The sequence below is a fragment of the Callospermophilus lateralis genome, chromosome 2 (assembly GCF_048772815.1).
Source record: "Callospermophilus lateralis isolate mCalLat2 chromosome 2, mCalLat2.hap1, whole genome shotgun sequence".
NCBI classification, from domain to species: Eukaryota; Metazoa; Chordata; class Mammalia; order Rodentia; family Sciuridae; genus Callospermophilus; species Callospermophilus lateralis.
This window is the reverse complement of record NC_135306.1, coordinates 208,874,525-208,899,701: the sequence shown is the minus strand read 5'-3', so window position 1 is coordinate 208,899,701 and position 25,177 is coordinate 208,874,525. Positions and strand designations below refer to the sequence as shown.

The following is a 25,177-nucleotide window of genomic DNA, read 5'->3' as shown; positions in this document are numbered from 1 at the left end:
AGGTCTCCAGGGCCAAAATCAGCCCTGGTTGGGACAGAAGGGGACCCTGGCATGGGTGAGTTGATTTACCCTAAAATCTCAAATTCTTAGCTCTCCCTGTACCCCCTGGGCATGCAGACCAAGAGACTGGGGCCCCAGTATCCCCTTCAGGGCATGCCCCAATGGCCTGAAGACCCCCACCAGGCCCCACCCACTAAAGCTTTCTCTACCTCCCAGTAGTGCTGGGGCTGGGGCCGTGGACACATGGACCTGGGAGACACTCCAGCCACAGCACCACCCACCAGCGTCCTGGAAGATGGTGCCAACAGGCTCCTGGAGGAGTGCAAAAGTGAGGCTTCCCAGAAAAGGCACAGTGGGGGGGGGGAAGCTGGGGAGCACGTGCTGTAGGGGGGCCCCTGGGAGCCAGGCCAGTCCCTAGGGCACAGCGCTCAGGGGTGGGGCCCCTGGGTGCCAGTCCCGGTCCCCAGGGCACAGCGCTCAGGGGTGGGGCCCCTGGGAGCCAGGCCAGGCCCAGGGCACAGCGCTCAGGGGTGGGGCCCCTGGGAGCCAGGCCAGGCCCAGGGCACAGCGCTCAGGGGTGGGGCCCCTGGGAGCCAGGCCCAGGAAGCTGCTTGGTTCATGACTTGATGCAATACTGGGGCTGAGGTAGTAACTGCAGGAAATGGGCCCCACTAGGTCCCGGGGGGCAGCCTGGGGACTGTCTGTCCTCCATCCCACCTTCCCTCTCCCGGTCTCTCCTTCTCTCGGCTCAAGGCAGCTTCGGCGGCTCCCTCCGTGCTGATCCCAGGCTCAGAAACACAGAGAGGTCATGCCCACCCCAGCTGAGCTGGTTCTGACTGACCAGCACCTTCCACCTCAACTCCTGCTCACCCTCCCCAGCACCAGGTGTGCGTCCCCAGGCTGCCCCAGGGCCCTGTGCCTTCAGGTGCACCCAGGCAGGGCGTGGCCCACCCTGCAGCTAGAGAGCCGTTCCTGGGCGAGGCCCTGCTGAGATCCCCTGCTCTGCTGGTGGGACCACCTCACGCTGCCTCAGCCAGGGGGACGAGACCAGAGGGTCCAGCCTGCCGACTGGGCGAGGGCCAGCCCCAGTGGCCACGATCAGGAGGGGCTTCCTGGTTTAGAGGACAGCAGGGAGAAGAGCCGCACACAAGGACAGCAAGGAGGGCCACCCTGCAGGAGACCACGGGCCAGTGGGCAGGGTCCAGGGCCCTGCTCAGGGCCCCCTCCATTCCTTCCTGGTCAGCTCTCCCCTGCCTCTGGCCCTGGCTCCAGCGAGGGCTCCGAGTGCGGCCTGGACACCCTGCTCTCTGGACCGTGGAGCTGGGCTGGGGGATGGTGCAGACCCAAATCAGCTCCACTCGTCCCCAAGGCCTGGTCTACAGAGGTGGCCCAGCTTCACGCTGCCCGGCTGGGAGGCCCAGGCTCCTGGGGCCCAGCCCTGCAGATGTTAGACCACGACGCAAGAAAAGACCACGGACTCCAATTAAAATCAAATTAAAGCAAGCTTATTATTTCGACCGGCCGGGCTGCCTTGCCCATCAAAATCGTGGGAGCCAAGGACAGCGGCAAGGCTTCTTGGTGGCCCAGTTTTATAGCCCAAAAAATTACAAAAAGGGGGGGTTACAGATAACAACACTCTGAGGAGCGTAACACAAGTTTACATTTTTGCTGGCCCCGGCATCAGAATTTATGGAGATCTTAGAGACTCAGAGAGGGTCGTTATCCGGCCAGGGAAGGCCAGAATTTATGAGGCGTCACTAAGGTTTAGGAAAGGGTTGTTAAATGGTCAGGGAAAACCGGCCATGGGTGAGTTCAGGGCACGGCAGGCATTCCAATTAGCTTTACAACATCAACTAATGGCCAGGCCATACAGACATCCTGATATTTTTACAGAAAACAGAAATGAATCCTCCATAACTTGTGACAAGCTGGCTTCTGATCTAATGAGAGAACTAGGCTAGGTATATCACAGAGGGTCCTGGAACATAGGGTGTGGGGAGGAGGGAGCGGCTGCTCCACTCCACGCGTGGACTCAGGCACCCAGAGGGAGGCAGCCTGCAGGACGGGGACCAGGTGTGGACCAGGCAGCTGCCACTCAGCTCCGGTCGGCAAAGGTCAGCACACAGGAGGAGGCAGCGGCCTGGAGGCTCCTGCCCAGCGGAGACAGGGGCCGCCGGACAGGCCTCATCCCTGGACCTGCAGGACACGGGTAGGGAAGGTCGGCTCCCAGGTGCCCAGCAGGAAGCTCTGCAGGGAGCCCAGGCCAGGAAGGAAGGTGAGGGAGGGAGGAGGTCTCTTCCTCTCTCCGCTCAGGACCCTGCTCTGCCCATGCCAGCCCCAGAGAGGCCCCTCCTAACTGGCTCCATGGCTTTATTTCAGCTTCTTTTAGAGGAATCAGATTGAAAGTTCCCTCTGCCTTTAACACCATCAAGGCTGATCCAAGTGGTTCCAGGTGGGGAGTGTCCCTGTCCTTGGTCACAGTGATGCCAGCGTCACAGTGAGCTGCGGGGAGGAAGGCCTCCGGCAGGCGCTGACCGTCAGTCCAGGCTGTCGAGGTCCTTCGGTGCTCTCTTCTCCAGCTGCAGGACCTGGAGGGAGAGCCGTGAGAACAGTGTCCAAGCACCAGCTGCCCCAACACACCCACCGGCACCGAGTCGGCCAGCCATGTCCTGGCACTGAGAACGCAGGTCACCAAGGAACCCGCACGACCCCAGCACAGGGAGCACAGTGTCCGGGGTGGCTGAGCAGGTGGGCATTGGCTCTTGCAGGATGCAGGGCATGGACACCACCCAGTGACAGCGCCTGGGTGTGGGCAGCAGAGCCCTGCCCAAGCCCCTGCTCCACAGCCAGCCACCCCTGTCTCCTGCTGACTTCCACCAAACCCCCAGGTCACTCTGCCAGGAAGCGCGTCTCCACTGCACCCAGCTGGACACGGCATCTCTACCTGGCTACTGTGAAGTCCAGGGGCTTGTCTGGCCCCAACATGAGTGTCCTTCAGCCTGGGCACCACGGATGCCAGGGCCCAGCAATTCTCTGCTGGGAGGGGAGGCGTCCTGGGCACTGTAGGCCGTAAGCAGCGTCCCTGCAGGTCACCCACTAGATGCCAAAGCGGGGACGCCCACCTCAGTGATGACAACCCAAAGCGTCTCCGGACACTGGGGCCAACCATCCCTGGTGGGGATGGCCTGGCAGATGGTGGGTGCGTCCGTCTGCACACCAGCTGCTCAGAGACCCTGCGCCTCCTGCCAGGCTCTGGGCACGAAGGCTCCTTCTGGCTCATCAGGCTCTAGCTCAGCAGGGCACTTACAACTGACCACACATCCCTGTGTGGACGAAGTGGCCACTTTCGCCTCTCATCAGAGACGGGGCTGGGCACGGCGAACTTGCTTTCTGGGGCTCCTGCCTGGGGCCTGGCAAAAGGGGAGGAGAGGGACCACCCTTGTTTTAAGTGACTATCAGTCCTTCCTTCATTCTGTTACTAACTGGAAAAAGAGAGGGTACGTGGCCACAGGAAAGAAGGCAGACGGTATGGTGACCACCGCGGCTGTCCCCTGCACATGGTGCGGCCCCAGCCTAAGCGTCCGCCCATGGACAGCTGGGCAAGGCGGTGTGGCACGTGGACCCATGGAATGTCACCCAGCCTCAGGAAGGAAGTCCTTCCGGTGGGACCCGGCCAGCCTGCAGGATCCTTGTCCAGTGAAAGCAGCCATGTCCAGCACCGGGGGACCACAGGCTCTCCCTCACACACGGAGGTGGAAAAGTCAAACTCACGATCAGGCGGGCAGAGCGGGTTCCTGGCTGTAGGAGGAGCAGGAGGTGCCGACCACAGGACGTGGCCAGGCAGGAGAAGGGGCTCTGAAGCTCTGTCCTGTGGCACGGTGGCTGCCGCTAAGGTGCCACGTCTCACACGTGGGCCAGGGGCAGATGCAAAATGTGTTCACCGCCCAGGGCAGGAGCCGTGAGGGCTGCAGGCGGAACAGCTTGCTCTGGCCAGTCCAAAACGGGCATGTGTCCAGAACACCACGCGGTACCCACCAACGCGTGTACGATTTTTGTCAAAATAGATCACAAGCAAAGCACCCCCTTCACATCCTGCCTCCGTGCAGGACGGGCTCCGCGAATCCTGGGGAGGGGCCGCCGCACGCACCTGGTCCTCTATGCACCGGAACTGCCAGGGCCAGCGCGTGTTGTACAGGAAGGGCCGCAGGTCGAACCTGTTGTCGTCAGGGCTGTAGTTCTCTGCGTGGTAAGCGGGTGTGAGCGTGGTCATCTTGTGCCTGTTCATGGAGTACCTCGAGAAAAACCGCTTCACCTTGTCGGCCACCTGTGGGCACGCGATATGCAGGCGTCAAGGTGCGAAGGGGAAGAGCACCAGGCAGTGGCGCTATGTGGGACGAGGTGCGCACACAAGGCGGGTGGGCCACAGCCCCTCTCGGGGCCTTCCCTCAGGGCAGCCGCGGACACCAGGCAGGGCTGGCACTGGCTGAGGTGAACACGGCAGAGCAGCCACATTCTGCCCCAGGAGACCGGGGCAGCCAGAGTCACCCCACAGGGTCCCAGGCAGCCCTGTGGGACAGCACGCTTGTGGGCTTTGGCCCCAACAACTCAAAACAGCGCTGTGGGCAGGATCCGACCTGGAGCCCTGGTGCTGCGCTCACAGGAGGCTGGGCCACCTCCTCGGTCACTGGGGAGGCTGAGCCTCTCTTGGTGACGAGGCAGACAAAGGTAAGGACTGGGCCAGGAGCCTAGAGCACACAGCACAGGTGGTATCTGGGGGCAGGGCGCTCGCCTGCCCCAGGGGGCCGGAGGTGCCTCTGTTCGGGTGCTCCTTGGGTGGCTCCGTCTGTGACACCATGCGTGGCCTCACCTGCCGAGGTGTGCAGGTGTCTCTCCACATGTTGAGCAGCTTGCAGAACATGCTGTAGGGGCCCATCTTGGCAATCTTCCTGAGCCGCCCGAACACGGAGAGCTCCGCGTACGTCATCCCCATGTCCTCCTGCAGAGAGCAAAGGTCACTCCAGGCGATGGCCAGAGAGGGCAGAGAGGCCCACGGTTGAGGGCAGAGGCCCAGGGAGGTGAGGCTGCCTCAAGAGCCAGGAGTGGACACTGGCTTCATTTCCAGCTTCCATTGGCCAATCTAGAGGTGCAATTGGCTTTTAGGACCGCAGGACAGTGCTGGGGCCACCAAGGATGTGCCTATGTCCTGAGCACTGGTTCCTGTGAAGGGGACCTTGTTTGCAAAAAGGGTCTTTGCAGGTGAAACGAGGTCAAGAACCTGAGATGAAATGACCCTGGTGTCTGGTGGGTCCTAATCCCAAGACAGAGTCCTTATAAAGGGTCAGAGGAGACAAAGGAAAGAGGAGAGGCCATTCTGAGACAGAGGCAGGGACAGAGTGACAAGAGATGTGGCCACAAGCCAAGGGCACCCGGAGGCCCCAGAACTAGAAGAGGCAGGAAGAGGTCCCCCCAGGGCCTTTGTGGGGTCTCGGCCCGGCCCCACCTTGATGCCAGATGTGGCCTCTGGAATGGAGAGGACCCGTTCCTTGGTTCTGGGCCACCTGATCTGTGGTCATCTACTACGGACCCACCAGAGGCCAATCCGGAGACCATGCCACCCGAGGCACGGCATACCATGCAGGTGGATCCTGTCTTCTGCCCCACTGAGCTGCTGCCCTTGGTGGCCTTGGAGAAAAGGGAGCAGGCTCACGGGAGTCAGGGCCACATGGGAGGACACGGGATGCCTCCTGGTGCCCGGGCAGGGGAGCCGCCAGCCAGCTCAGTCAGGCCGCCAAAGTTAATGTCTGCTCCGGCCCCCAGTGCTGCCCTCCCTAGAGCCACCACCAGACACGCAGTGAGGCCAGCATTCTGGGACACAGCAGCGGCCCTCACCTCTGACTGGGCCTTCGGGCCCTCTGTGATGTGGACATGGCCTCTTGTTCCCATGGCCCGTTCAGCTTCAGCTACCCTGGCCTTCCTCAGGCCCCAGCCCCAGAGTCCCCTCATGTCCCCTCGTGTCCCCTCAGGGGCCTCTGACCCCTGCCACCACCACCTCCATCTCTCTCCATCTCACCTCCCTGGATGACTGGCCTGCAGCACCACAACCCCTGGGGCTGTCATGGAGACGTCCTCAGGGACTCAGCATTTTAAGAGCAGTGGCCACCTCTGCCGGTTTTCCTGGGTCTCCACCTTGCAGATGGCCTGTCATGAGGCTTCCTGGCCCCAGAACCACATGGCCAGATCCCCGATCAGTCCCCTCCCGTCTCTATCTCCACATGTCCTGAGGGTTCCGCCTCCCGGTAGAGCCCTGAGCAACAGGGGTACCAAGCGGCTCAGGAGGAAATGTGAACAGACTTCTAACGAGATTTTTATCACTAATGAAGACATTTCTGACAAAGTAAAGCCCAGCTCAGATGGCTTCCCAGGAACTCTACCCAAAAAAAGAAATTTTTTAAAAATGTATTTTGTTAGATATAGGTGGACCAATACCTTTATTTTATTTTTACGTGGTGCTGAGGATCAAACCCAGAGCCTCATGTGTGCCAGGTGAGTGTTCTACCACTGAGCCCCAGCCCTAGCTCTCTACCAAAATTTTACATGAGAATTACGACCAATTCTCACACCCTCTTCCAAAGGACGAAAGAGGGCGGGATACCTCCTGACTCTTTCTAGGAGGCCAGCATTTTCCTGATACCAAACTAGGCAAAGGTATCACATGAAAAGACAACTGGTGAGAATCCCCTGTGAGTAGGCAAAAAATCCTCAACACCACACCAGCAGACCCAATCTAGCAGCAGAGAAAAAAGATGATCTGCAAAGGGACTTATCCCCGGAATGCAAGGTCGGTTTAACATCCAAAATTGTAGAAAGAGTATTTGGCAAGATCCTACAGTCTTGTAAGAGGAGGAGGAGGAGGAGAAGGAGGAGGAGGAAAAAACAAGTTGAAGTAGAAGGGAACTTCCTCAGTACACACAGGGCACAGTCAAAAAGCCACAGCAAACCTCCTCCTCACTGGGGAAAGACTGAAAGTCCCCAGATCAGGGCCAGGAAAAGGACGTCCGCTCTCATCACACTACACGTTCTAGCCAGGGGTACTGGGCAAAAAAATGGAAAAAGGCAGCCAGGCTGGAGAGAAAGAAGACATCTGCTGCTTGCAGACAGTGTATCTTATAAGTGGGAACTCCTGAGGCGAATCCAACATGGTGTGGGATGCAGTCTCGACACTGAAGTCACATGACTTTCTACACAACAATCCAAAATGAACTTAACGGAACAATCCTACTTACAATCAAGGAGAATAATACACTTTGAAATAAGTAAATTTAACAAAAGACATGTAAACTAATACTGTGAAAACTATAAAACAGAGTTAAGTGAAAATGAAGACATCTCATGTTCATGGATCAGAAAATGTAATACTAAGGTGGTGGCATCCCCAGACCTGGTCTACAGGTTTTACAAATCCTTATCAAAATCTACACTATTATCATTATTATTTTTTTTGCAGAAATTGCCAAATGTATCTCAAAATTCATGTGAAAATTTTAAGAACCCACAGTAGCCAAAATTATCTTGAAAAAACAACAAAGTTGGAGGACTCACACTTCCTTATTTCAAATCTTACCACAAAGCAACAGTAGTCAAGATGGTGAGGAACTGGTGTAGACAGATGCAGAGACTGACGGAAATGAACTCCAAGTCCAGAAATAAACCCACACACTCACAATCAACTCATTTCAACAAGGACGCCAAGACAATTCCCAGGGGAAAAGAACAGTCTAATCAACAAGTAGAGCCAGGACGTGGGGTGGGCACAGGTGAAGGCAGACCTTCCTCACCCCACCCACCGAAGCCGCAGCCCTGCACTAGGGCCTCAGCCTCCCCGAAGAAGACGTGGGCAGGTCTGGTGACCAAGAGGCTGCAGGGTCTGGTGATGTCCTTCAGCAAGGGCCCAACAGCCACCGGTCAGCATGAGGTTGCTCTAAACCAGAGGTCCCACCCTCTGTGAGGGATCTGTGTCCCTCAGCCTGCCATGGTGGTCCCCTCTCTACCTACCTCGACACCCCTCTCCTGGGCCCCCCTCACAGTGAGAAAGCCACCAAAGTGTCAAAGGCCAGGGGGGGACTGACGCTGGGTCCCTGAGCTTAGGCCGGGACGTGGCAAGGGTGCACGGGCTCCTGGGCAGAGAGAGGCTGTGAAGGAGCCCGCCCTGCCACACAGGCCACGGGGCGTGGGAGAAGCCTGCCACGAGAGAGCCATTACCTCATCCGTCTGGGACACCTGTCCGTTGGCCAAGGGCTCCAGCTCCGCTGTGGCCGGTGCACACAGGATGCTGTGGCCAAGAACACGGGTTGGTCACCACAGTGTGGATGGGCTCCTGAGCCTTGGGAGGAAGCCCCAGGCCCCTGACCCGGCAGGTGGGCAGCAGGCAGAGCCACGCCAGGGTTTCCTTGGCAGAGGCGAGTGGACGTTGTTGGGGCTTTGTGAGCTGACCGTGATGGGCAGCACAGTCTCACCTGGGGCCGGGCAGACCTGAGGGGTCCTGTGTGCTGCAGGGCATTTAGGAGCCCCCTGGCCTGCACCCAGGAGCTGCTAGTAACACAGCCTTGGGACAACTAAAAATGCCTCAGCCACTGCCCGATGCCCCTGGGGACAAGACTGCCCCAAGGAGAAGGCGGCCTGGGCCTGGGGAGGACGCAGTGAGCCGGACAGCCTGGATGCCAGTCATCAGACGCCATAAGGGGCAGGTGCCTGCTAGGTGCCCGCATCAGTCCCCTGCCTTAGGTGGTGGGGGAAGACTGGAGAGGACAGGAGGGCAGAGCCAGCCTGTGTAGGAAGCAGTGGCTTGGTCGTGGGACCCCAGTGCCCGGCTGAAGGGCAGGACTCTTTCCCCAGGTGATAGGGAGCTACAGGTGTCTGGGTGGTGGTGCGGATGGCCCTGGGCTGGGCTGGCAAGACCCCAGTGGCTCAGGAGCAGCCACTGTGGCATGGTGGCGCACACTCACCCCTGCAGGGCGGGAAGCCGGAAGTGCTCCATGCAGAACTGGACGAAGGCCCTCAGGTCGGTCTTGCTGACCCCCCCTATGGGGTTGATGTCTGCGCTGGAGCAGTCGTACTTGGTGAGGTAGCCGAGGAGGCTTCAGGAGAGAGGGGGCAGGGAGACAGGGACGGACTGGCTGGGAGAACCCAAGGTCCCAGGGCACGCTGTCAGGCTGCAGATGCTACCAACTCTAGACATCCGAGGACTCGCTTCTTCCAGGAGCCTGGCGGGTTCTAGGCTCCTGGAGAAGGTGGCACAGCTGGGACAGACGGCCAAGAGGGCAGGGACTGCAGAGGCCTAGGGAGGCACTGGGCGCCAGGACGTCCTGGGGGCTGGGAAGCAGGTTTGGAAGTCGCCAGCATTGGCCTCTGCAGGCTGAGCCGGAGGGACCTGGCCTCGGGGTTCCTCAGCCTTCTTTGTCAGCGTCTGTCACTGTCACAGCCTCTGACGTGCCACTCACCAGAACCCGGAGCTTGTAGGCCTCTGCCCATCTTGCCCGTGGCCGCCCCTTGCCGCCTCTCCTCCACTCTGCCACCCCTGCTTAGCAGCGCCACCACCCAGCCTGGAGCGGTCCCCGCGGCACAGACGGCCACAGAGGAGACATCCTGCCTCCAGGTCTCAGGGCCCCACCTGCCATCACCTGCCTCAAGGCAGCGTCTTGTCCCCTCCCCAGTGTCACCCCTTGTTCTCCCCACCCTAGTGTGGTTCCAGTTCCTCCTCCTTCATGGGGAAAAGCCTCTCAGAGTGGAACCTCACACCCCTCAGTGCCGCCTGCCCCTGGCCTGGTCTCTGCTCTCCCGCCTCACGGCCCTCCTCCTGTCCACTGGCCTTTCCCGTTGGCAACTTGAAACAAGGAAACGTCCTCTCCTGTCCCCAGGCTGCCCAGTCACTTCTGCAGCTGCCCTCTCCTTCAAGTGTGACCCCTGGAAAGGCCTGTCTGGGAGTCACTGCACCCCCACCTCACCGTCCCCCAACCTGCCCAGCAGGTCCTTCAGTCTCCCACGCTTGGCTTTCTAGGGGGTAACGACAGCCTCTAATCCTGACATGGCCTCACCCCAGGGCTCTGTATGGGCCCCTCCGGGAGCTGTGTCTGCCCCTCCAGCAGGCCTTTCCAGTCCCGGGGGCCCCCGGCAGAGGGCTTTGGGGAGCCTCCCACGCGCCCTCCCCTCGGGCTCTCTCTGCAGACACTGTGCCACGTGCCACGTGCTGTTGTCTGTCTGCCTCCACCAGGGTGACACGGGGCAGGGTGACAAGGGGCAGGGCGACACGGGAGCTGCTTCTGTGTTTTGTTCACAACACCAAGGCGACCCACGACAGGGAACCACAGTGCGCGGTGAGCACAGCCAGGCCGCAGAGCCAGGAGCACAGTCAGAGGCAGGAGGAACAATTAGAATTAAACGCCCTTCAAGCTCAGCACTACAGAAATGTCCACCCGCGTCTGCCCTGGAGCGTGCAGGAGAGAGGGCTGTCGGGAGCGAGAAGGAGTGGGGTACAGCAAGTAAAAACAGGCCCAGCACACTCAGGAGTCCAAGGGCAGGCGGCACCGTGGGACCCTGTCATGGGACCCGACAGAGGAAGGTCTGCTCAGCGGGGGGCCCATGTGCCCGGAGGAGGACGGAGCAGCGGGAGCTGGACGGGGACGGACGGCCCACAAACACCCCGAGTGCGCCACCTTGTCTTCCCGACATTCACCCAGGACCTGTGAGTCCAGAGTGCGCCCCGCCCTGGGACGACACTTGATTCTTGGTAAATTGTTTAGTAACAAAAGAAAAAAGGAGGGCAGACAGCGTGTGGGGGGATGTCCAGCAACACACTTCACAGACGGCCGCTCTCGTCCTCTCTGGGGCAGCACGGTGCTCCCAGGACACCCCAGCCGTCAGCCCCCAGGAAACAGTGCCCTCCACACAGCACTGGGGCGACAGAGAGGCACCAACAGAACAGCACGAGGAGGGCAGGGTTTACCAGATACAGGGGACATAAATTAGGATCCAAAAGCTTAAAAAGTAGGACTTAAAAGACCTCTGCAGACCTGCAAGGGTGTAGGAAGATGTGACAGACTGTAGGTGAAGGGTGGGTGGGGAGGGGCGGGTGGAAGGGTATGTATGGGGGTGGGACCGGGGGACGGGGGGTGGGTGGACAGGGGGGTGGGTGGGTGGGTTGGAGGATGAAGGATGTGCAGAAGGATGGGTGAGTGGGTATGTGAGTGGGCAGGTGCTCAGATGAATGGACAAATGGATGCATGGATGGATGGATGGACGGACGAGTGGTCAGATGTATGCATAGAATGGGAGACAGGTGGGTCCACTGATGGATGGACAGGTTGATGCAAGAACTGACAGATGGGTAGATGACAAAGTTCTTGAGATTCCTCAGGTGATAAGAGAAGAGCTGAGAGGCCTGGAGCTCACCTCAGGGAAGAGGGAACCGCGGCTGGGAAGACGGCTCAGCTCCCCCGCTAAGCCTGAGACCAGCCTGGTTTATCTGGAAATGAGAGGGCGCCTCTGGACAATGTGAGGAAGGGACTATTTTTCAGTCCACATAACAAATGAGCCATTGAGTTGGAGGTGAAAACTAGAGGCAAAGAAGTGACATCGGTCACCGCTGAATACCTAGGAGCAGCAGGCCCCAGATCAGGGTGGGGCCCAGCCCCCGTGAGCACCGTGGAGGGAGGACACGGGCTGGGGCAGGGCAGGGCGGGCATGGGCCAGAGGGACAGCAACGCCCAGCCAGTCTGCACCCTCCAGGGTCCTGACGTTCTGGGACACCACGTTGCTGTGGGCACCAGACGTCCCCGAGCCATGGGGTAACACGGCTCCTCCCTGGGTGTTTATGGATATTGCGAGAACCAGCCGGGTGCTGGGGGAGGCTGCCTCTGGAGGCGTGTCACCCTGAGATCAGGGATGCCCAGGAGCCCACCGCTGCATGCCTGCCACAGCACCATACCTCTCATCCACGTTGGCAGATCCGAGCACGAGAAGCCCCCCACGGGCGCCCCGGGACCAGAGGCTCAGCTGAGCGAACAGGTAGGCGAGGACCATCCTGATCCGAGCCTGGGCACAGGAGGGAAGGAAGAGTCACCCAGCGAAACAGGGGACAGGGTGCTGCACCCTGACCCCATCCCGGCCCAGGAGCAGGTCCCGGCAAGGCCCCCAGGGGGAAAGCTGGCTCGGGGTGTCCTCCTGCAGGCAAGGCCCCTGAGGCGTCCCGTCAGGCCAGCCTGCAGAGCTCGTAGGGGCCTGCTCTCCAAAGACGGGGGACCTGGGCCTCCTCGTTCTTCACCACTTGCACTTCTGGAGGGGACAGGCCATCCACGCACAGGAGAGGGGACGGGGACATGACAGCCTGGAGCAGTGGCGCCTGGGGCCTCTTCTCCCTCCACTGATAAGCAGCACCCAACTCAAGGGCAGCAGCCCAAGAGGCAGGAGCAGGGCTGCTCTGATTGCCCCGGCACAGCCCTGCGCACCCAGGGCCCTCGCGCCCCTGCTCGCCCTGCGCACCCCGGGCCCTTGCGCCTCCTGCTCGCCCTGCGAACCCTGAGCCCTGAACCCCCGTGCACTCCTGCTCACCCCTGAGCACCCCGAGCCCTCGCGCACCTGCTCGCCCTGCGCACCCCGAGCCCTCGAGCCTCCTGCTCACCCTGAACACCCTGAGCCCCCGTGCACTCCTGCTCACCCCAGAGCACCCCGAGCCCTCGCGCCTCCTGCTCGCCCTGCGCACCCCGGGCCCTCGCGCCTCCTGCTCGCCCTGCGAACCCCGAGCCCTGAACCCCCGTGCACTCCTGCTCACCCCAGAGCACCCCGAGCCCTCGCGCCTCCTGCTCGCCCTGAGCCCCGAGCCCCCGTGCACTCCTGCTCTCCCTGCTCACCCCTGAGCACCCTGAGCCCCCATGCACTCCTGCTCACCCTGCGCACCCCAAGCCCTGGCACCTCCTGCTCGCCCCTGCACACCCCAAGCCCCTCACGCTCCTGTACTCTCCTGCTCTCCCCGAGCCCTCGCGCACCCCTAAGCAACCTTGAACACTCTCACACACAAGCCCACGCTCACACACTCCTGCACATACTTTTGCATTCCCGTACACAATCATGCCATGCTTGTGCTCATACAGTGACACACACATGCCCATGTTCACTCCCGGCACACCCTTAATTATGAGCATGCTTCTGCTCACACTCCTGCACACTCACAAGCACCATGGAAAACTCTCAAGCATGCACATGCCACCTATGCACACGCTTGCTCACACATGCCCACACACACCCCTCCATGTGCTCACACATGCAGGAACAGAGACTCCTACTCCGGCACATACACTAACACACATGCACACACACTGCACACACATGTTCATGTGCTTGTGTGTACACTCCACGCACAGCTACACACACGCGCACACTCACACCCATGCACACACAACATATTCAGGCATATCCGTGCACACCTGTGCGTACACGCACACTCTTATAACCCTGTGCCCTCTTAGATGAGCACGTGCTCAGCCTGCAGCCGCGTCCTCGTGCCTGTGTGGTCAGTGTCTCCAGCGAGGCACAAGGCTACTGACCCCAGCACCAGCAGTCCCCAGGGCTCCCTGTGCCCCACTCCCCTCTGGGGACAACAGCCCAGATGTGGAGTCACCTGCACATTCTGCAGGGCCAGGTTTTCCCTGCTGCTTCCTCCATGAACTGCAAATAGAGGACTTTTCCCCGTCACCAGGTGGAAGATGCCCAAGATGGCCTTCACAGCTGGGTCCATGTTGAGGCTGATGTGGTGGCTGGAAGGAGAAAGGACCGGCATGGGTGGCAGTGCACATACGCACACCTGTGAAAGACACTTTCCACTGGCCCTGGCCACCGTGCGTGACCCAGGGTATCTGGTGCATTCACAGCATCACGCGACGTCACTGTCATGCAGGTGCAGGGCTCCGGCACCTGGCAGCCCGACCCCGCCAGGGTCACCCCCGCTCCTCTCTGACTCTGGGCTCTGCCTGATGAGCGCCTTCCACACGGGCCACACGGAGGGAGGCTTCGGCAGCTTGAATCTGGGCTCCTGGCTCGCAGTGACTGGAAGGCGCACACACACACGGCGCGGGTCGACGTGTGCCCTTCGTGTGGCTGAGGGACACTCCCTTTCCCACCGCCCTCTGCCTCTTCCCTGTCTGCAGGTGGGGCTGGGCTGTTTCTGCCTCTCGGCGGGCGACCGTGGGAGCTGAGCCGTGGTCATTCCTGTTCCAGCCCCTGCTCAGGCCCCTGTCCTGTCTCCTTCACTACACCAGGGGTAGGACTGCCGGGGGGCAGCCTTTAGCGGGGCTCAGCAAATGGGGCGTGGCGGCTCCTCCTTTCTCCCTAGGAGTCAGCGTAAGTGGGCCATTCTGAACGGCCACGCAGAAGGGACGCTGTTGAGGACCAGGGAGGGCAGAGGACTGGCTCAAACCCAGGGCAGCCAAACCCCGTCAGCTCCTAGGCACACACGGAGGGACAGCGCAGCCTCGGGTGTCCACAGCTGGCTCCTGGCCACCGCTGCCTGCCTGTGCTCGCGCCACCGAGTCTACCTTCCGATCTGCTGGGCCAGCTCTCTGGCCCTGCTGCAGGTCTCCTGGGAGGAGTTCTCGCTGGCCATGTAGCAGGTGGTCAGCAGGCGTCCACAGAGCTCCCGGGGGTCCTGGGGGATGTAGCTGTTCTGGTTCAAGATGGCCTGGACATCGGCCAGCACTTCCTGATCTGAAAACCACCAAGTCAGAAAGAGCAGAAGTCGCTGTGAACGTCCAGCCAATCCTGGGCTATCCCCGGGTACGTGGGCAGCCAATCCCAGGCTATGCCCAGGGAAGCTCGATGGAATCCCAAGACATCCCCGGGCACCTGCACAGTCCCCAAAACGTGTTCCCCTCAGGGCCTCACTGTCACGGACGGCAACGGGCTTAGTCACGATGACTCTGCAGTCAGAGCCTCAGCAGCAACAAGCCCCAGGAAAGGACCTGAGCGGTCTTACTGTCCCGGGCTCTGACTTCTGCACCCGGCCACAAAGCCTCCTTCACCCACTGTGCCACAACCGCCCACCCCGGAGCTCCCGGGTCCAGGACATCACCTACTTCCGTCCCTCACGGCCTCGCAGACCTGGTAGCACATGGAGTAGACGAGGCAGGCAGTGGCCGCACTGTCCACGCCACCGCTCAGGGGCAGTAGAAACCCGGCCTGAAACGGGCCAGCCGGGCACAGGGTAAGCCAGCTCCCGACACAGCAGCATGCCCGAAGCGCAGCCCAGCCCTGCCCACCGACAGGCCTGACCGGCCGCAGAGGGCTCCGCCCGGTAGGAAAATGTCCACCACGTGCGGAAGGAGAGAAGGCGTTCGCGGGCCTGAGGCTGACTCTCCACAGGGCATCACAAACCAGCATGGCCACAAACTAGCACAACGTGGGCCTCGGAGCTCCGAACGCCCAGACAGTCCCGCCAGGCTCCCGTGGCCAAGCCGGCCGGGCCCACCTGGCATCCAGCCAGTGCAGACGGCTGCCCAGGCAGCACCTTTAGCTGCGTGCACAGAAAAGAATCCAAGCCTGTCCCAGACTGACGCAGGGCACCCAGCAGAATAAGCAGTGGACACGGGGCACCTACCTGGTGGCTTCGCCTCAAGAAATCCCAGAGCCAGCAGGCGGGTCCGAGGCTGCAGGGCAGAAAGAGCGCTGAGTCTGGGGCACCCGAGCAGCCCACCTGCGCAGGTTCCCTGGGGGAGATCTGCCCAGTGGGGCTGGCTCTCGCCAGGCCCCGGCCTCCACTGCAAATACCCGATGGGAATCAGGGCTTCTCAGGCCTGAAACAAGCCTGGGAGGCACGCATCACTAGTGTCCCCTTCTGAAATGAGGACACCGAGACTCAGAGGACGGCACCTTTGTGCCCAAGGGTGCAGCTCAGGGACACTGCTGGCCCAGGAGATGAGCTCAGGCTGTCCGGCTCCAGCATTCAGACCCTCGGCCCCAATGAGGCACAGAGTCCTGGAGCCCAGCGCCAACCCAGGCTCTGAAGACCCCCTGGGCGCACGCGGTGCCACCCCACCCCAGTGCAAATGGCGGCAGCTGCTGGGCGACGCAGCCACACGAGTGAGGGGATCCCTGCCGGGGGCTGCCCACCTTATCTCCTCCTCCGGCCTGTGGTATTTCCACTCCAGGGGCTCAGAGACGGGCTGCAGCAGGTCCTCGTGGCCCGAGAGGGCAAAGTCCACCTTCACTCTGGGATAGGGGCTCACCCTGCTGGCCTGTTGATGGACGTTCAGGACAAAGTGAGGTCCCCCGTCAGGAAGCCGGGGAACAAAGACCAAGCCCTCGGGGAGACTGGGAGGGCCGGAACCCGAGCAGCAGGCGGTGGCCAGTACTGGCCAGGGCCCGAGACATGGCAGCCGACCCTGCCGGTGGGAACGGGTCACCACACGAGCCCCTGGGGTCACTCCTGAGTATGTGACCCAAGGGGACAGACATGAGTGTCCCAACACCTGCATGTGGACGTCAGGCAACACTGTTCCTAATGGACACAGGCTAGTGCCCCAAGTGCCCTCAGTAGTAGAGGGTGAGCACCAGGGTCCCTGCCAGGGTGGAGCCATACGCAGCCACGAAAAGGAGTGCGGCTCAAACATGTGCCCTGCCGTAGGCGAGTGGAGCTCTGCTGGTGACGGCAGCAGGTGTGAGGCTACGCCTGGTCTGACCCCACCCTGTGACGTGTGCAGGGTAGCAGGTCCTTGCAGACAGAGGCTGGGGACGGGGCAGGGTGAACACTCAGGGGACAGCTGCTGCCCGGGGTGCTGGAGATGCTCTGGCATCGACCCCACGTTACGCGACCCCAGGAATACAGGGAGACCCCACTGGGCTGGGCTGGGCGGGGGACAGGTGTGGGCACTGCGCCTCGTAAAGCAGGTTCTAAACAGTGGCTGTGCCCACGTTGAGCTGCACGCTTCTGGGCTGCCTGCAGAGTCGCCCAGTCACAGTGACCGCTGGTTGGTGGCCTGTGGGTGATGGCATCTTAGGAATGTGGGGTTGGGCCCTTGGCCATAGGACTGGGGGGGCAGGGCGAGGGACCGTGCTCACCTTCAGGAGTCCTGGACACGCTGGCTCACCCCGGACCTCACCCTGGCTGTGCTGCTGCCTGTGCTGCCTGCCCTGGCTGCTGCCCCGGGTGGGGCCTTCTGGCTTCCCAGGCTGCTCCCATGTCTGTCCCGTGTCACAGCCCCCAGGGGCCAACCCTCAGCCTCTGCTGCCCTGACCTCACCGTGCTGCCTGCGCCCAGGGCCCCTCCGCAGCCCGAGCTCCCGCTGCATTTCCACACCCTGCAGCTGCCCGCATAGCTGCAGTGAGCCCGGCCACCTCCGGGGCCCCTTCCAGGACTGGGCAGGCTCCCCGCAGGGGCTCGCTGGGCGCTCACCGCCAGGTTTCGGGAGGAGATCTCTGCCCTGTAGCTCCGGATGTCTTCCAGGTCCAGGGTGGCCGTCAGCACCTCTGGGGAGATTCCAGAGAACCACGTTTCCTTCCGTTTCTTTCCCCTGCATGTAACGTGCCTCGGCCACTGTGCTGTGTGGAGTCACATCTACAGAGAGCCTGGGACCTGTGACTCCTGGGGCCCAGGGACAGGGTGAAAAGCATCCTTGCTGACCTAGACCCTTCCTCTGTTTCCACCAGAGCCTCTGCTTTCAGGCCTTGGCTAGTGATCCACCAATCCCAGCAAGAGACACAACTCTGCCAGTAAGCACATGCAGGGACTTCCAGGAAAGCGCCTTTCTTATGCAAAAGACACTCTGAACACGGCCAGGTGGAGATGAGATGGCTGGAGCTGCTGCTGCCATCCTATGCCCATGAGCAGAGGCAGCCTGAGAATGAAACCAACATGGGAAGGTGCAGTGGGGCCTGGCAGAGGTGGAGCAGAGCCCTGGCCACCCATGCGTGGGCCCTGACCTGGTGAGCCTGTGTCCAGGAGGTCACCTGCTCTAGCTCATTGTGGGGTCTGCTACTTGTGACATGGAGCAGAAAAGAGGTTTTAACTCACAGAAATCATTCCTTTCTTTATGAACAGACATCACAGTCACATGACATTCCTAGAATCTGTCACTTCAAACACAAGTATGGGACAGCAAGAACAGCCTCTGTTCCCCATTGGGTGACGTGGGACACTGTGGTCACCTGGCTGGCCCCTGGCTCCCTCTACCTTAAACAGTGGGCCCTACTCAAGCTGGAAGACACTCAAGAAGAGAAAGCAAACCAGGGGTCCCCATGCCCCAGGACTCTCTGCTATCCCCTAAAAGGACGGGGGTGGGGCTGGGGCTGGCCCGAGGCCCAGGGTTCCATCCCCAGCACCACAGAGAAGACCCCGAAGCACAGGGAGGCACAAGCCACAGAGAACCAAGGGCCACATGGTGCCTTTTTCATGAAAGGTGGACCCTTCCCACCCGAGCTTCCAGGGAGCTGGACACCTGAGACCAGAACTGAGGGGTGAGGGCCTGGCAGGACGGACAGGTCAGCTGCCCGCAGCGAGGGCGCTGGGCGGCTCTGAGAAGCTGGCTCGTGGCCCGGAGTCATGGAGGGCAGCCTGGAGGCTCAGCCTCTGTGTTCAGCCTGAGGACGGCTCTGCCCCGCCCCCCCCCATCACCGTGCCACAGGCTGGTCACTCTCTCCTGCCTGTCCCTGAAGCTGTGGACAAGGTCAGAGGTGGGAACTGTAGTAGCCGGGGGATTCCACGTGCTGGGAATCACCTCCTTGCTCAAGGCAGATGCCGAGGATTCTCTGGGGGGCCGGGAACTGCAGGGCCTCCAAGGGGCCAGCCAGGAGTGGGCTGCAAAGAAGCCTGTGCTCGGACATGTGGACAGGGTCTTGGCCAGGCCACCTGACTGGCAGGTAGTGCCGGCATTCCTGCAGTAGGAGGGGCCTGAACCCCATCTTTCCACCTATGCTGCGGTTAATGCCAACTGACCAGGCCTCCAGGACGCTGCCACTTGGAAAGCAGAACTCGGAGGACATGCCCAGAAGACCCCAAGGGTAGAGGAAGGCCCCGGGCACCAAGCAGAGACTGCCAAAGCTGGCCCAAGTGCTCCGGGCAGGAAACCCGCCAAACAAGAGGGATTCTTCTCGGGGTGACCTTCACAGGTTGCTGTGAGGTGCGTCCCCCTGGGAGCCCGAGGCGGCTACAGGAGGAGCCCGCTTGCTGCCCGGAGCGCAGAGGAAGTATGGCGGCCTGCATTGCCCACACCTCACGCCCGCCTGGGCGGTCCCGGGAGACTCCGCACACCAGCTGCCCAAGGCAGCACCAAAGACGCGCGGCGAGCCTGGACCCTCCCCTGACCCTGCAGGAAAGGAGCTGACATCCAACGTGACTCAACCACTGTCGCGGCCCCGCGAGGCTGTGGGCCTTCTCTGAGCCGTGACCGGCTGCAGCGAGGTCCAGCTGCCGTCTCTGCATGCCCTCGGGGTGGTAAGGGCACTCATGAGCACCCTGGGCACCTGGCCCTCACCGCTGCCATCTGTGAGCCCAGAGAGCCCCTGCCCCACCAGAGGGATGGGCTCCACTGCTCCCTGGAGCGCAGGGCACTGTGGGTGAGACTCATGTTAACACGCACCGTCCTGGAAAACCGCGCAGGACCCCTCTGTCTGTTCTAGGGGACAATGTCCTCAGCCAGACACAGGGCCCTTAGTCCCCAATATGGCCCCGGGCTCGACGCCTGTCATCCCTAAGAAGAGGTTTCCATTCACCTGCTGAGAGTCACTCCAAGGAGCCCCTCGCATCCCGCATGGCATGGCATCGCCCAGCCCCACATCTCCACGGAGCCTGCCCAGCGCCTGAGGCTCACCATTGGGTGAGCATGGCCTAGTTCAACCCCTGTGGCCTGTGGCATGGCCCCCAGCCATGCATGTGACTGGCAAGCTGTGCCCAGCTCACTCTTGGGTGCACAGTCCTCCCTCACCACCCACAGGTGGGCCACTGGGACAGGTGCCCCTGAACCAGGCACCAACCCGGGGGTGTGAGACCACCCTCTGCACCACGCTCATTACCACGTCGTCCAGCGAGAACTGGGACCCCTGGGCGAAGATGCCCCCGTTCATGGCGATCAGGGCACAGCCGTCGTAGTACAGCCGGTCGCCATCGCAGCCCTTCTGGTTGGCCAACAGGTAGATCCCGCCATTCTGGAGAGGCAGAGGGGAATGGTCAGCGGTGGTCATCGCCCTCACCTCTGCAGGCCCCACAGCCTGTCCCACCCATGTCACCCAGAGCTCCTCCCCACACAGCGCCTGTGGCAGGATGGCCCAGCGGCCGTAGTCCTCGTGGACCCCCCAGCCGCGGGCTGCGGGCAGCATGCCTCCACTCCCCACAGTGAGGTGCACAGACCCCAGTGCTCAGCTGGCAGAGCCCAGGTTCAAGCCCACGGCAAGAAACCTGTCGCAGGAGTGACAAGTGCCTTTGTCCCTTGCTGTGCTCAAGTGCCCACTACAGTGGCCGACACGAGGACGCTCCCTTGTGTATTCCCTGAAACCAAGGACAGATGACATGTCCCGGCTCCCACCAACCAGAGGTGTCGACAGAGCCTGATTCCCAGGGGACCATGAGGGCTAGCAAGGCCACTCAAGGGAGCCCCAGGACAACGGCAGCCTGTGCTCCCTGAGTACAGGCCATAATCATGGCCCCAAATTCCCACTATGCCTGGCCGGGCCCTGCCCTAGGCGCCAAGGCTGCAGAAGGCTCTGGGCTAGGGCTGGCCTTGGCAGTCCACCAGCAGCCCCTCCCAAGCCTACCTTGGTGGTGGCCATGGTCACCAGGTCCACCCTGGCGTGGGCTTTGCGCAGGACATGGTGGCTGCCCGAGGCGTTGGTGATGATCTCCACGCCATCCAGGCCCATGTCCACGTGTGGGCTGTGGCGGAAGCACAGAAGACCAGCTGGGCTCCTTCAACTGCCCCGCACCCTGCAGCTGTGACCCCAGGACATCTGCAAACCCCAGGTCCTCCTGCTAGTCCACGTGAGGTCGTGGACTGGACAGCAGAGGGCCCAGCTGACCTGTGTGGTGTCCAGAGCTCCTCGCAGATCTCGCTCCCAATGCAGGTGTCCTGGGTGGCCAGCACCGCGTCTCCAAATGGCACCGTCTCCTGCAGGTAGAGAGGGCAGACTCAGTGGTCCTCCTGGCTGGGCTGCGTACTGTCCCCAGCACTAGACGTCCCAGGAGACCTCTGCGAGGGCCACCACGCTGAGCCAAGCCCACCCTGGGTCGTCCTCAGGCTGAGGTCTGCCGGCCCAGGGCTCCTCCTCTGCCAAGCCCTAAGGGTCCCGAGTCACCCCAGGCACAGCCACAGCCGTGCTCTGAGCCGCTGTGGCCCAGGGGCAGGGCACTGCTCTGACTCACAGCCCTGAGCTCCGCTTCCACCCTCTGGACACTGTCACCAGCCAGTCTTTTCATCCCCTTCTCAAGGGGACTGCCCTGACCCCTTGTCTCTGTCCTTGCTCCTCAGCCACCACCTCTCGCACAGGCCCAAAGCAACCAGGCCAAGCAACCAGCGCAGAACAGATCCCCCTTCATGCCGGTCGCCTCAGGTGGGTGTCCAGCGGGGAAGCTGGCCAAGGACTGCCTCTGCCCTGCGACCACGGCAGCTCACCCGCCCCCTCCTCATCCAAGAGATGCAGCAGCAAGGGGACACCAGAGCCCCTTCCCTGGGGCCGCAGTGGAGATCTGACACAGTCCTCCCAGGGGTGAGCGTGCAGAGGCCAGGTCCTGCCTCGTGGAGGGAAGGAGAGCAGTGGTGGGGGTGGGGGTGGGGGTGGGGGGGTGGGGAGAAGCGACTCCCAAGACCCCACCGCGCTTGGCACCCAAGTCCCTCCTTGGTTTGCCTCTAACGCCAGCCACGGAGCCTCCTGTGACTCTGTCCGTAGCTCTTGCCCCACGCAGCCCGCCGTTAGCTGGCAGAGGTGAGTGTGGCTAGAAGGTGAGTGTCTAGGGCAGGACTCACCTGCTGAGTCAGGTCCTGCAGCATCCGAGGGAGGAAGTACTCCTCTGTGTGCCTGGAAGGGAACACTGCAGCTCTGAGGCCAGAAGGGACACGGACGGAGCACGGACTCCAGCCTGGACAGATGCACATGGCCCCCAGCCTGGGCGGAGTACAGGCTCCCAGCCCAGGTGTCCCAGGTGTCCACAGAGCCCGGCAGCCCTCCACGGCACTGTGACTCCTGTCTAAGGTAAACAGGATAGCAAGGAGCAAAGTGGACGGCCGCCTAGGCGCTCCTCTGGGGCAGCGGCTGTGCCTGTGGGCCTGAGCTCGGCAGCTCCATCCTGGGCACGTGGCTCTCTAGAGCAGCATTCCCAGCCACAGCCCGTGACGGGAAGCTCCCGTGCCGTTAGCCCGCACGCTGACCACGCCGTCAGCTCCCGGGCTGTTAACCCGCATGCTGACCCATGCTTTGGTGACATGGTGAATGACGCCGCACCTCCACAGAATGGGCAGGGGCCAGGGCAGTGGGCCGGGAGGCCCAGAAGGGCACCAAGGGTGGTGGTGGACACACAGTTTACACCCTAGCTTCAGGTGGGCTCACGAGATGCAGCAGACAGACGTGCCATCCCATAACAAGCACTCCTGCCCCACCTGCAGGTCCCGTGATGGCCACGTGGCTGCACCAAAAGTCTCCTCCCTTCCTTCTTGGTCCAAGCAGACACCCAGTGAGAACCTGGTCAGGAAGTGGACCTGCTCAGGGACCTCCCCACCCCCGCCCAGGGCCAGCTCCGTGGCCCCCTTTGCACGTGGCTCCAGGCTTCTCGCCCTGCTTTAGGGGGCTGGGACATCACAATCAAAAGTCACTGGTGATGCTGCCTCGGCTGGCCCGACGGCTCTGCTGGGGACGCCCTCCCTGCTGGGTGTGCTGTGGCATCCCCTGCTTGTCCTCCCAGAGGACCTCCCTGCGGAAGCCTTGGAGGGCACCTGAGCCAAGAAACCACTCCGGCCATGCTACGGTGAGCGTCCACGGCCCCGGGAGCCACAGGGCTCCTACGGTGCTGCAGTCATGGGATGCTGAGGCTGGGAGTCCATCCCGGAGCATCAAGACAACGAGCCGCTGCTGAGCCCTCAGCAGGCGGAAGCAGGGCCTGGTGACTTCCCCGTGAGGCTCTGCGGTGGCACCTTGAACCTGACGCACTCGGGCTGAAGCAGGCTGTGATGACCTGGCCACTTCACTGCCACCATCTGGCTGTTCCCAGAAGGTAAACCTCCTGCCTTTTCTAACTGCACCCCTGCCACAGGCAGAGTGAGATGGGCACTACTCTGGAGGGTGCCATGGGACAGCAGGGCACTCATGTGACAGAAAAGGAAAGGGAATGAGTGTGCCTGCTCCCAGGACAGGTGGGTCCCAACGGCAGCCTCAGGACAGCGGGCAGAAGTCGGCCTGAGACGGAGCCGGGCCAAAGAGTAGGAGAGGTGCCAGGGAACCTGCCGCACAGGAGAGTGTTAGGGATAAACAGCAGGAAGACCAAGGGATGAAGAGACAGCAGGTCAGACAGGGGAGAGACGGGGAGGCAGGCGGGGTGTGATGTGCTCAGGACTGAGGTCCCCGAGGAAGAGGACAAAAGCAAAAGAACAAGACCCTTGAGAGCAGAAACCAAGCAGACCTCCCTGAAGTGACGGCATGGAGCCAGACACTCAGTCCCCATCGCAAAGGAGAGCTGTCCCTGGACCTCAAGGACTGTGACACCCAGGACTCCTAGCAAACAGCCGGCCCCCACGGTAGCAAATCAGCTGGCCGGAGCCTCCCTCTAGCATTCCTTACACAGAAGGGCCAGCGCGTGGGGGCCTGGAGGTGGGCCCTCAGAGCAGGCCAAGGCACACGCCCGGGGGAGCAGGTGCCCTTTCGGAGCCCAGGTGTGTGCCCTAGCCCTGACCCACGGGTCCACCGGGGCCCTGGCTTGTTCTGGAACTTGGCATTGGCAGAGCTGCCCCGCACACTCTGTGAGGGAGATCCTCCTGAGGCCACCCGGTACACTGAGTGCAAGGTGGATGGCCAGTGGCCACGGGAGCCCCTCACATGAGGTCAAGCAGCCAGTGACCACCCATGCGAGACCCCTCTCCAGCACCAGCAAGCCAAAGGGCAGTCCTGGAGCAAGTCACAATCATGAAGAGAAGTTCTTTATAACCTAGAGCTCTTTTCCAGGACCTGCCCAGCAGTGACCGGGACACTGTTCTAGAAATGTGGCCCCCGGATGTCGGTGGGAGTGTGGAAAGGAGGGGGATCGGGCAGCCCCTGACCAGAAGACCAGGGTGACGAACAGAGCCAGCCGAGACCCACAGAACCCAGTAGGGCATCGGCAGCAAGGCACACTCGAAAGCCACACGCCTCGTGCGCAGGAACACCAGCCACTGGCATCACCACGTCAGCGCCCCCGCCCACCGCGGAGCACAGGGACCCTGTAACGAGGAGAGGGACCGGGCTCCTCGAGGGGCACGCTCACCCTCGGGGTCTGCAGGTCTGGGGCGCTCTGGCTGCCTCAGAAGTGAGCCCCTACCCAAGGCCAGGGAGGTGGGCAGCCACCGTCAGAGCACCAGATGGCCCTCCCCGGGAGGGAGAAGGATCATTCAGGATGTCAGCGGGCTGACCGAAGACCTGACGCTGCCCACTCAAGGCGCAGTGTCACCTGATGTGACTGCTCACCACTGACCCCCCTGGCTGCGCTGTGATCAGCAGACTGAAAGGCCACGCTGAGGTGACGGGCAGCCAGCTCCCGTGTCCATGACCTGGACCAGGACCACGGAGGTGAAGACCTTTATTCACATCCAACCAGCGGCCACCAAACTCACCGGCTCCTGGACCACGGGGTGAACCAGCGCAGCTCCCGGTAGTTGGCCTCGTTGGCCAGGGCCATCTTGGGTCTGATGAGCAGGATCCGCCTAGAGATAGGAATGGGCTCACTCAGCGCTCCGAGCCACCGCCACAGAGAACTGGGCACCGCCACGCAGAGCCAGCCCGAGACTGCAGCCCAGACAAATCCTGTCCCTGCAAGGCAGGCCCTGACAGCCCCACCCACCCAACAGGCAGCCCTGGGGGGCTGGGGCTTGGCAGGTGCCCCCTGCTGGACATGGACCAGGGGTGTGAGGAGACACCCCCCAGCCCAGTGTCCAGGTAGCACACAGGCCCCAGGGCCCACCCTCTGGGG

The 25,177-nt window shown here is 61.8% G+C and overlaps 1 protein-coding gene across 2 annotated transcripts in view; it reads right to left on the bottom strand.

Annotated features, from left to right (window-relative positions):
• Positions 1-1,483: 1,483 nt before the first annotated feature.
• Positions 1,484-25,177, bottom strand: part of Nadsyn1 (NAD synthetase 1) — a 29,020-nt gene continuing 5,326 nt past the window's right edge. For both annotated transcript variants that reach the window (XM_076847760.2, XM_076847761.2), the window contains 17 exons: positions 24,822-24,911; positions 21,993-22,044; positions 21,049-21,137; positions 20,788-20,905; positions 20,050-20,181; positions 17,435-17,509; positions 16,153-16,277; positions 15,641-15,689; positions 15,120-15,222; positions 14,583-14,751; positions 13,670-13,805; positions 11,981-12,087; positions 9,003-9,134; positions 8,260-8,329; positions 4,868-4,996; positions 4,148-4,324; positions 1,484-2,588 (listed from right to left, as the gene is read on the bottom strand). In XM_076847760.2, the coding sequence (XP_076703875.2) occupies positions 2,538-2,588; positions 4,148-4,324; positions 4,868-4,996; positions 8,260-8,329; positions 9,003-9,134; positions 11,981-12,087; positions 13,670-13,805; positions 14,583-14,751; positions 15,120-15,222; positions 15,641-15,689; positions 16,153-16,277; positions 17,435-17,509; positions 20,050-20,181; positions 20,788-20,905; positions 21,049-21,137; positions 21,993-22,044; positions 24,822-24,911 (1,804 nt within the window). In that variant the 3' untranslated portion in view covers positions 1,484-2,537. The remainder of the gene's footprint in view (positions 2,589-4,147; positions 4,325-4,867; positions 4,997-8,259; positions 8,330-9,002; positions 9,135-11,980; positions 12,088-13,669; positions 13,806-14,582; positions 14,752-15,119; positions 15,223-15,640; positions 15,690-16,152; positions 16,278-17,434; positions 17,510-20,049; positions 20,182-20,787; positions 20,906-21,048; positions 21,138-21,992; positions 22,045-24,821; positions 24,912-25,177) is intronic.